Raw genomic sequence first — 12756 nt, forward strand, 5'->3', positions numbered from 1 at the left:
TACATATAATAAAAGATGTTTTATAATATCTTGCTTATAAATTTCGTGCGCAAAGTATAGTTAGGAAAAAAAATAATATATAAACATTATTATATAAAAATATATACATATATAATAATTTCTAGTATGAATTTTATGGACGTATGAATTTCGAAATCCCCTAGAGCCATAAAATCTTTAAATAAACACATCTTTCTTTATAGCATAGTATAAATATACAAGGTTTTCCACGATCGTCTTCTCGTTTTGTATAAAGAATGATTGCATTTATGCTAGAGCTATGATTAATCTGACAAGAATATCGATGAGCATTAAATTGAATAAAATTGAAAATTTATTTAAATAACTCCAGACAATTCTACAATATCACTGCGATATCACTATAATTATTTCATTTTCAGTTATTATTAAACTTCGTCTGGATAATAATTAATATCTCGCCAATAATAGTATATAAATATAGTTTATGATTTTTAAGTGATACTTTGAATAATCAAAGTAGACATTTTCAGGCACTTTTGGGAAACAAAGATGGACTCTTTATTAAATTGACTTTAAACGTGATTTAAACGAGGTCATCAGGGTTTTCTCTCGTTTGCGGTCTCCTCGAGATCCGGGTCCTCGTTGATAATCGATATGTCACGCATCGATGGCCTGCGCGATTTCCAAGCTTCCGGTAGAGCGATCGGCGTGGAAGTCTTCGTCAAGAGCTTTGGTCCCGAGAGCGTGATGATGATAGCACCCGCCGGTGCGGTCAAAAGCACCGAGAGGACGCACAACATCAGTATCATCTCGGCATATTCGACCTCACGTTGATTACCTTTGTTGACCTCGTCGAGGGTGACAGGACCCAGGGCCGCTTGTACGGTCGCCTTGACCATCAATGATAGAGAGATGAACACTTTCTCCTTGAGATTGAGGTTGGAACCGATTCCACACACCATCGTTGCTCCGATCCGAATAACGATGCCAGCAACCAAACAGCCTAAGCTAAGATAGACGATCTTCCCTTCCAGTTCACTGATCGTGATCTGCGCACCGGTAACACCAAACAGGATCGGCTCAAATATCATCCAGAAGATCTCGAAAGATGTAGCTACTGGATTCTGCAATGTTAAACAAACATACAATTCTGATAAGATATATAATAGACGTGGTAAGCAGGGAAATTTTTTTTACTTTCGAAAGTAATATTCAATAATTAAAAATATAAGAAAGACAACAACAGTGGAAATTTGTGTGTATTTGCCGGCATATACAATGTAAAACGTTAAAATGTCGCGACTTTTCCAACAGAAAATGATTTCCAAAATAATGATTTTCCACTGAATTTCCTTTAAAGGATAACCGATTCGGTATTCGGCGATGATATCGCATCGCATTGTCCATGCGCTCGATATCGGGATATGGAAATCTTCCAGCGTTGCATGGAAATGCAGAATATCCAGAGTTCACGCGGTGTGTGCAGGCTCGTATTTACCTCTATTGTTTACATGCGCTCGCGGTGCGTAGGAAATCTCGACGATATTGATTTATTTAATTTATTTCCATGCAATTTCCTGATAATGGTACGCGGTAGTCTCGCAGATACAAGAAAATGATAACGTATTCTTCAATATACATTTCCTCAATGTAGCTCTTCTTAAGATGAAATAGATAACATTGAACATTAAAAAAAATATGTATATATAAAAATGTATGTCAAATATTTTAGAGAAAATAATAGATTGTATTCAAACTATATTATATATCATCATATCTAATTTTACATATATATATTTATGTACATATACGTACGTGTGAAAGTATATTTGCATTCTAATCCAATTATATATGCACGTTTAGTTCCATTTAATTCTACGATATTATATCTGATGAGATTTAATGTCGTGTAATATCGTGCTTACATACACGCGGAAAATAGTGGTTAAACTCGGAATAAATTACATCATTCATGATTATTTAAGACAAAAGGCATTGCCGTCGTCGCATCATCGTGCGATTGTTGCGCAGTAATTAATCCGACTGGAATATATTATGCCGACAGGCTCCATGACATACGACGCGCATATCACATGCAGAGGGGGGTGTAATATCGACAGATGTGCTGGTTACAGTCACGTCACGAAACGCGCGTGCGAAAGAACGTGTCGCCGCCACCGCCGTCGTCGACAGCGGGAATGCGACGCGAGATGCGGAAATAGGAACGAGCCAGTTGACTTCCAATCCGCACCCCCGCCCGGATAGCGACGATACGTCGGCCTGAATATTTCACGAGATTCAAGTTATTGGGGCAGGAGAGTGAAACGCCGCCGGCGCCTCCCGTCACCGATACCTGTTCCTTCCGCCGACAGATTAAATATTTAGTGTTTTGTATTTTTGTATTTTTATAGAAATTTTGAAATGTCGATGAAAGTATCTCGATGCTTTACACGCAATATCTTTTGGATTAATTCAGCTTGTCGAGTATCTATTATCTCTCTTCGATCGTTCGAAAATAATTTAAAACCTTATAATTACCCGCGACTAGATTAACAACGCATGTATAATGCATTTCAAGTATATTGTAAGTCATGAGAAATTCACAAATTCTCTATTTAATATCCGATGTTTGAATAGGGAGAAAGTTTGAGCAAAGGACGTATAAATCTTTTATCAAACATCAGAGGGATTTACTCAAACATCAGAGAAATATTAGATGGAGGACTTATAAATTTTTCAAAGCTTGCTTATAAATTTGTACTTACGTCGTCCACTTCCCAACCTTGTTGTTGCCAAAAGTAGCAGCTGACGAAAGCTGCAGCTACGACCGCAAGCGGCCCAGCACCCCCGAGCTCGATTGCCTCGCTGCCGAAAACCGCCAACAACCCTCCTCCGAGTAACATCAGCACTCTAAGAGGCACCATGAACGGCTGCAACATTAGCACATAAACGAAGTGTTAGGATCCGACAGGAAGCGCCGTATCATGATTACGAAGTGATTTATTGATCTCATTATGAAAGATAAGTTTCCAAATATAAGCGCCTCTCTCATCTTGATATACACGGTCGATATATACGCTTGATACGGTAAACGATGCATTTGAGTAATATCGGGGGGTTTAAGCTCGCCTATAATAGCACATTCTCATTATTCAATTATCATTAAAACGTTTCGCTTGTAGTAAAATCCTTTCACAAGAAAAGCTCACTAAAATAAGATATATAAATTATAAAAATAAATTTTTCGTATATATTCCAAGCAAGACGATCCTGTATGCTATAAATATCAAGAGGAGGACGAAAATATATAGCCTACGAAGTAATACAAACTTAGCGACTGACAATAGGATATAAATAGGATTTATGAAGAAAGTAGCAATTTTAAACACATTGTCTTGACTCTACACTGTAGTTTAAGTTTATCCGAAACCGTTAAATCAGGTTGCAGCAAGCTAAGAATACTGCAACTATCGCCGCAGTGCCACGGCGTTAATCCTTACATGAATGATACTTCAGATACGACGAGGGTGCCGATGTGGTAACCACTCCTACGTCGTCTCTTTCGAAAGCATTTGCCCTCAAACATTTAATTCATCTAAATTATCTTCGCAGATCTTGGGTCAAATTGCATTAGATTTCAAATTCACTTTCGCGATCGATGAAGGAAACGGTGCAGTATCACCGCGAAATCTTATAATAGTATCTCGTTCAAATAAAATTATCTAAATAAAGAATTGAATAAATATTATTAAAAAGTTTTTCATTTAATTATATCATCAGATGCATATTTCCGAAAAGATACGTTATCTGTTTATCTTCTAGATAAAAAAAAATCTAAATTGTCTATTTTGAGTATCCTTCGCGCAAACGAGGGCGGATCTATTTTTGCAAGACGCCTACGTTAACTATAAATTCCCTGGTTATCCTCGATTTTTACATAAGATATAAAAGCGCATTTCTCGATAGATGAAAGTCTCCGATAACTTCGAGAATATAAGAAAAGTAAATGCCGTACGTATTAAAAGGAAAAAGTATACAATAAAGATATATCTGAAAGATGTCCTATTTCTCTTTTGTAAAGCTTTTTAGAGTTATTTGACGAAATGGCTAATAATTGGCAAATGTGTTTAAATTCATTCGGAGATTTCATCGAGAAAATATGAGCGTTTATGCGGCGACAAAAGTACGTTTACGATACTCGACGGTTTGCGGATGTGGCAATCTGATTGTACGCAATTCATAAAGTGTTTACAGGATTTTCGCAGCAAAACGGTAGCTGTTGTAAGTGGATTTATCCGGCGATAGTAGATTTATTCGGATTTGCGCATGTGCTCTATCCTCACGAGTGCTTTCGCGGTGTGCAGCGGAATCTACTGCGGGGAGATTCATCGTGCGATGCGATGCGGGGTGAACGACACCCCGCTAGTTGACCCTATTTTCGCTCGTACCCTTGTTATTCTTGTATTCCGATTCGGTATAGTCGATTTCATATCATCCGACGACCCGTATGCAGCGAAGGAAATAATGCAAACTGTGTTAATTTCATGCAAATTATATTTACGTGAATAAAAATAATTTAATTGGCATCCTCTCTTGTTCGAAAACTTTGGCGCGATATTATTATTTAAGCGGTTGTTTCATATCTTTCGCGTGTGTTTCAAGAATCGAAAGATGGGAAACTTCGAAAATGGCGATATATACAGTTGCTGGGTTACATATATCCCGCACTTTATGTCGCTTCTTCTCGAAACCACGTTTTTCCGAACGCCGGCTGACATAACTTATGAATGAAAGCTATTCTCTTAAAGAGGAAGTTCAAAACACATCTGCGCACATCGTGTGAACTTCGCGTCGTATGACATCTATTCAAGTATGAGAGAGATAAGAAAAGTAATATTTCTTTCTTGTAAATTTATTCATATATTTTTCGATACAACTCGCATATTCGATAGAATGCGAAAATGTAGTTCAGAATCGTAATTTCTAACGCCCAGTTTAGTTTACCAAACAGCGGGAAAGTACTTACATCGCCTTTTTCTGGCACGTATTTGGCCAACCAGCCCCACATGATACCGAATCCCAGACCACCGATAACAGCGATGGGCCCCTGAAGAATTTGGTACCATAGCGCGTCGTGGGAAAACATGATACTCTTTATAATACCGTAAACTGCCACCGATGCCGCATCGTCAATTCCGGAAATCGCAATAATTAGCGTCGGGATCCCCTAGAAATACATTGCAAAATCATTAATTCCACGAAAATCAAAATGTTACTTCAGGATTTTCTGTATAAGTGACAGTACATATATCATACGTAGCAACATATATACATAGTATATGCAAATCATATTCCTCATCGATATGTAATAATCGTGTTTATGAATAAAAAAGTTAACATTACAGATTCCAATATCGAATATATCGTTTGATAATATCAATGTGCAATGATATAAAGCTGGAGTTGTAAATATGCATTAACTATTTATCGTCATAGTTATTGTAGGCAATATGCAAATGTATAATGTATATTCAGCTTAGTATTTTGATCTATCGCGACATACAGTTACAAATTTCTAGATAACATACATGCGCGCAGATATCGCGCAAAAAATATTTCTTGTACGAAGCAGTTAAGGAAACGAAAAGAAAAAAATCATATAAAACAATTTTACATAATCATTCTTTGATAGGATTTATATATTCGTTAATGAAAATTTTTTATTGCTATACATATGAAACGAGCAGATTTTCAGCGAGTTCAAATAAATTAAAAAATTACATGAATCCATGGATAAACTAAAAGGAATCTTTTTCGAATTTTTTAAAACGAGAGATGCCAAAGTTATAAAAAGGAAAAAAATCAATCCTTTTGAACTTATATTCGTTAGAATGAATACAACTTTTTTTTATTTATTTATAATGATATAATTTCAGAGATGCATTTAATGGTATTGTATCATTTCATTAATAAACGAAACAAATATGAAATTTTGCATATTTATTTTGTATTGTGTTTGAAACGATTTAATGCATATTTTGTGATTCCGTAAAATAATAGAGAAAAGAGAGATACTTAATTTTTATGTATTTCCAGTATTCATGTTTTAATTAAAATGTGAAAATGATTTGTTTGTCCATTAAACATTACAAATGAAAAAGCTTTCGTTTGATTTAAGATATCGTTGAAAATAATCCATAAAAAAAAACTTTTTAAAAACTACTTCAAACTATTTGTTATAAAAATATTTAATGAGAAATCATTTCTCTCAAGAAATAAAAGCTCTGATCGGAGGGAAAAGAGAAAGAAAGTAAAAGAAAACCAGATGAGGTGCTATTGAGAGTAGTCGACGATACTCGAGCACGATCCTTATGGTGTCAGAGCAGCGTTATCGGTGTCACGATAGCTCGTTCGGGATTTAAGTCTGCCGACTATCGTGATTCTCGGAGTCGGACTATAAAAAGAACGAGAGAGAACGAAGGAAGGAAGACGTCTAATAGATCGCGGCACACGATCACTACGTCAAGATCAGCCGAGGAGGTCAGCGTTCCGAGTTTCCTTCAGCTCGTCATGAGCTTGCATTCGTGAGTGCTTACGAATACTCTTGTAGGTACCCGTAGAGCTCTTACGTCGACGATCGGTCAATGTCTCGTCGTAAAATTTTCCACCGCGACGCGATAAGAATCCTTGATATATCTCGCAACCGACGAATATCAAGGGCCTGGCGTGGATCACGTTGGGACGTCTCTCGCTTCCGGCCTCGTTGCATTACATTCCGCCAAATGAAGAAGTATTGTCTAGGATCTTTTTCGACTCATGAATATCACATTCACTGCAATGGTCTTTGTACTCTTCAAGCAACTTCCACTCCATTTCCTAAACTGAATTATTTAAGTCCGGTACGTTTCTTCTTCCGTTTCGTCTTTGTTCCACTGCAACTCCCGAGACTCTTTTGTATCATATCGGATCCTTACGCTGCCGCATTGCGAACTTTTGCAAATTTCCCCGATGCAATCTTCTAGCGCGGCCATATAATTAAATTGGGAGGAAAATCGCGTGCGCGGCTGCATGTTCGAAGGTACCTGCCTGAATTTTGGCCGATTCCCGATTCGTACAATAAAGAATTTCAGCGATGCATCCACAAAACATCGTACGATGTATAAATTAGATTTCACGAGAATGATATTCCATTCCCGCGAAACCGTTATCGCGCGATTATCGTGTTGCTGCATAACAAGACGAAAGAAATTTAATTACTCTCGCGCGCGTTGCGTTCATTAACATGGAAACTCATCTAATGCGCTAATGTTGAGCGCGTCAAACATAGCGGCTGCATACCCACGCTGTTATTCGCTTTGCCAGGACATTCAATTAATATAAAATATATGAGCCGCGATGTAATCAATTACTCTGGCAATTACAATTAAATATTAATTTAGCAACATTTGTAATAATCACCATTTGCACCGTGTAATTTATTCGTTTCTCTTTGTTGAAAGTTTGTAAAGCTTTGCTCTTTTTAGTTTCGTTTACATAATTTATTAATTGCATAAGTAAAATTGCGAATAAAATTATAATTGCAAACACAAAGAGAAAAAAGTATAATAAAAAGATGAGAAAAAAGGAGACGAGAGAGAAATATGATAGAAAAATATATATATATATCAGAAAAATTATAAAAAAAATAAAACTGCATATTAATAAATATTTTTGGACGGTGGTGTCGATTTTAATTATTCTTAAGCGAATATCTTATGAGGTTAATCTTGCTACTTATTATCCGCTTAAAAAGTTAGATCTATTATAAATATATTTCATTATCCTGTGTACAGAAGTCGGGCGAAATTAAATTTAGAAGAGACTTACGACCCATTTTTCTAAATGAGAGATGAAATCTCGCGATAAGTGAATATTCAGAGGACGGAATAAACGGTCTTACCTTGGCGACTCCGTAACCCTTGGCACGTAACCTGAAGAGGCAAGGCACTACAACGGCTGGCGAGACGGCCGCTATGATGCTTCCAAGGAGGTAACCCCATATCCAGGGTAAATCTAAGATGTATCTCGTCATCGCTGCTATCACCGTTGCTTCCACCGCCCATGGTATCAAACCTATCTTTGGCACCGTGACCTTTAATTTTCTCAGAGCGTTTGGATCGAGATCCAAGCCTGCTCTAGTAAGTATGATAACCAAAGCGATTTTCCTGCAAAGAAGAGAAGAGAGAAGTCACATTTATGTATATAATAATTTTTTTCAGCAATATGCGATATTTAGTAAGTAACTGGGAGCGCATTACAATTTGATTACTGCAGAAAAAATACCCGCAATCAAAAGTTAACTCTTCTAAGAAAAAGATAGTCTTTTTATATAATCTTTTTTCCTTAAAAAAAAAAAGGCGTTACAGGAAAAGTTCGCTACGCGCAGTTTTGATCACATTACGCATATTTTCAAGTTTGATAACACACTCAAAAGAAAAGAAGTTAACCAACTTTCTTACAACAGAACGCAGAAAAGGCTGATGTATCCCTTTTCTGCAATTCATGTGTCTTCGAAACCTTCGAATCCGCCAAATCGAAAGCGGGCGACAAAAGTTTCGGAGCGACGCTCATCGCACACACATCGGGCGCGGCTTTACGATGAAAATTCAGGTGCGGACGATCGTTAAAGCCTTGGTTGTCTTGAACTTTCGGAAACCCGTTTAGGAAAGGCACACCTTAGGAAACTTATCCTATTACGAGTTTCCCGGCGAGAGAAAGGTTTACGAAGTCGCGTTCTATGCGACGTCGCTCTCCGATCGCAGGGAAACGCGTCGAATTTACGCCAATACAACATGTGATATTTATTTCCCATTAGACTTTTACGAAACGCACGCTAGCCATGTGCCATTTATTTTTTTACATCATATATTATTTAAACTAATAATTTAAAATATCCCAAATTATTATTTAAACTATAATTTAAAGTATCCCAAATTCCGAAGTAATGTTTTTTCGACGTATGAAAATTTGGCATAAAAATGATAATATTAATTAAATTTAATTTACGAATCGTTTTTTGATTAAACTAAGGTAATTTATATTATTTAAATAAATATATTAGATTTTATGTATGATATTAGTTCAATTATCAAAATTAATTTGAAATGCAAAGAGAGATACAGAAAATATACAATCTCAAATTATATTACAAAATGTTGAATATTTTGAAATGTTAATTAAATTAATCGTCATATTTAATTATAGTTTTTCTCGGTACTTCATTAAGACGCTCAATTATCTTATTATTTAAACATGATTTGAGCAAAAAAATAGTGCGACGGTTTGTATATTATCAAATTTCTTTTCGAAATGCGATTGCAACAAATATTGGAAAATATTCTGTATGAGTATTATAATTAACGATTAATCAATTTTAAAATAAACGATGCGTAAATGTATCGCGATAATAGTTTATTATCGAAACGTATATCTCGCGTAAATTATTTATTACAATTAAAAATATAATATTTCAAATGGGAATCAAAATTTTAGAAATAAAAATTATAAATTAATAAACTTTATATTACAATCGTTATCGAAATAATAATTATTTCTCTAACTCTATTAAAAAAGTCAAATATATCCAATCTGATATTTTAAACTTTTCGCCGATTTAAATGTAATTTATAAATCGAATTAAAATTGACAAGAATAATAATAAGATACGTAAACTATCAAAGATCAATTAAAATAATTAAATTAAACGCGAATCAAAGTAATGAAAACCAGTACTACCTAATACATCAATCATTTAATTAATAATTAATTTAATCTTCGAAAAAATATTTCGCATAAATTTATTTTATAATACGTAAATATATCGCAACGATAATGTATTACTTAACGCAATATTTAGCTTTAATTTTCTTTAGGTATATATTATTGTTTATCCGAAAATTATTCAATCAAAATTTATCATATAAATAATGGATAAATCTAATTATATTCTTGAATATTAATATCCGCAAATATTTAATTTTAACTATATATATATATATATATATATATATATATATATATAATTTTATATTCTTAAATATAATATTAATTATATTCTTGAATATTAATATCCGCAAATATTAATATTCAAGAATATAATTAATATTATATTTAAGAATATAAAATTATTATTATTATTTGTATATTAATTCATTTATGTAAAAATTAGAGTCATAATATCTTTTAGTTATAAAATAAATTACAAATTATATATTAAATTTTTTATATAAATAAACCTTTCCAACGGGTACACCTTGAGTTGGTGAGAAAGCTTAATACCGGAAGGTTTATCCTGAAAGCAAACTAAATACCCAAATGACTCATAACAATGCTTTTATAGCATTATCATGAGTCGCAAATACCTCATATGTAATCATCATATTTAAGCGCACATTAATGTCGGTTTTAAGTGTTTCGCGAATGTTAGTAATAACTTTGTGTAAATAATTCACTTTCGCTTTGATAAGCGATTTGGTTTTAAATCTATTGAAATTCTATCTCGATTGCTCGATAAAGGCAAGGTGGGATCATCTTTATTTACATTTAGTTACATTTTTATTTCATCTCTTGTACCTTATGATATCGCTTAGCTTTATCATCATGTTTTTATATGTAGTTAGCCAAACACTTTGCTCACTTATATTTTGAAGATAGATATACGGTTTGAGACAAAAATCGGAGCAAATACCAATTGTGTCGATCCTATCAATCGATTTTCCTTCTCACGGATTTAACTCTTGCTCCAAGTTATCTCGTCGACTTGAAATGTGATCTTCACACGAAATCGGATATTACTTAGTGATCGCAAAATTCGAAAATGTCATTCAAAGTGTCTCACGTTTGTTTTTATGATGAATTTGTTAAAAATTAAAATTAAAATTATTTTTAAGAAAAATAAACTCGAATTTGTTTTCTTAGAAAAATTTAAAAAACATTAATAAACTTAATAAATAAATTTTCATTATTAATAATATATAAATATCAAAGTGACAGATATTAGAATATTAGAGTAAATTTTCATATTTTAAGAGAGATGCAAATATTATTAATTATTTTCAACACGCAAAATATATTTCACACATAGAACACGTGCTGAAAAACAATGTTTTGCAGATTTTAAACAAGTTTATTTTTTGTATTTAATTATAATTATCTAAGGGGGAAATATGTATGGAAAGATTAGCATCATTATTGCATTTTACACATTGCTACGTAATACACACCGTAATACAATAGCACACGGGCTTTTCCAATCGTGTTTTAATAATAAATAAATAATTTTCCCTTCAGATGTATATACACGACACATATAATAATAATATAACAACGAAAGATATTTATTTTTAATTAAAATGTAGTAGAGAGAGAAAAGTGCTCTTCTGTTAATTTCATTATTCTCTTGTATGATAGTAGAGGGGTTAAACATTTCATCAGATGATAAGACTGTGGTACACGCGTGTAATAAAAGTATAATAGAGACAGTAAACACTGATGTAAAGGATACGAAAGATCGATAATTGATAATACCGAATACGTTTGTACAATGTCTCGTGAAGCATAAATGTGTGTCTCGATGTTTGCTTAATTGTCGTGTATAACGCGGCTACGTAATGAATATGTGAAACATATGAGCGATCCATGACTTCATGATTATGTAAACAAAAATGAATATTGGATTATAATTTAGTAGCGCGAATCCCTCGTTGGCGTTTCATTTAAATTGCAAAGTGCAGTTGTTTGGCACGTTAAATTAGTATTCCAAAATTTTAGCCTTCAATCCTTAAACTTCCGACGTTGCATCGTTACATCCGATTTCCCAAGAGTTTTTTCTTGTCGAGAATCTCCGTTATACGAGCAATTATCATCTATCTAATAATTTCGCGATTGATGTCACGTGTTCAATATTCAATCTTTTTACATGGTATCAGCGATCAAATACTTGCGTATCAATTTCTGAGCAATCATCGAAATCCGCTGTTCGCGAATCGTGTGACATTGCTGCTCTAGTTTTTCTTGCAGATCAAAAGCGATCTTACTTTGAAGGCGGCTCCATCCTCACATGTATAATTTACGATCCGTATAATCAACATATATACATTCGCATCAGTAAACGAGCGCATGTTAACGGACTCGTTGCAGCAGTGATGTAGCAGAGGAATTTTACAAACAAGATAAACTCTCGCAGCCTTTTCATGGCGTCGAGAGAAAAAGCAATAATATATAATGCAAACACACATTTTATGCATTAATAGTTATATAATTATCTGAAATATATGATATTATTGAGTTTCACAGATACATTGCTAATAGATATCATATTATAAATTGAATAGATATTAATTGATAGCGAATATGCGCATTTTAATATGCGGTTCTTTTAAATTTACAAAGTTTTAAACGTGTAATTAATATAAATTGAAATATTGGGGACACACGTGGGCGTCAAAAGAGAATAGATGAGGGGGGGAGGAATAGACGAGGAGAGGAGAAACGATGAGAATATCCGTAGAAGATGAGAATATCCGTTGCGTTTCTCGTAAATATCGCGCGATACGCTCTACTTCAATCTCGGAGGATCAAAGGAATTTTTTCAAAATGAGCGTACCTAGAAGGACACGTTCTAGCGCGTCGTGCAAATTACGCGGCGAATGCTGCACACGTATGTCGCAAGAATATTTACGACAGATTCACGTTCGTATTTATCGATGTGGAAGCGTAAGATTCCTCGGGACGAGA

At 34.1% G+C, this 12756-nt stretch overlaps 1 protein-coding gene across 4 annotated transcripts in view; it reads right to left on the minus strand.

Moving 5' to 3' along the window:
- Positions 1-6: 6 nt before the first annotated feature.
- Positions 7-12756, minus strand: part of LOC105248045 (sodium/hydrogen exchanger 9B2) — a 29914-nt gene continuing 17164 nt past the window's right edge. For all 4 annotated transcript variants that reach the window (XM_025414700.1, XM_011252595.3, XM_020026497.2 and 1 more), the window contains 4 exons: positions 7922-8186; positions 5009-5209; positions 2748-2912; positions 7-1106 (listed from right to left, as the gene is read on the minus strand). In XM_025414700.1, the coding sequence (XP_025270485.1) occupies positions 579-1106; positions 2748-2912; positions 5009-5209; positions 7922-8186 (1159 nt within the window). In that variant the 3' untranslated portion in view covers positions 7-578. The remainder of the gene's footprint in view (positions 1107-2747; positions 2913-5008; positions 5210-7921; positions 8187-12756) is intronic.

This window comes from Camponotus floridanus, unplaced genomic scaffold (assembly GCF_003227725.1).
Source record: "Camponotus floridanus strain SB8 unplaced genomic scaffold, Cflo_v7.5 scaffold88, whole genome shotgun sequence".
In the NCBI taxonomy this organism is placed as follows: Eukaryota; Metazoa; Arthropoda; class Insecta; order Hymenoptera; family Formicidae; genus Camponotus; species Camponotus floridanus.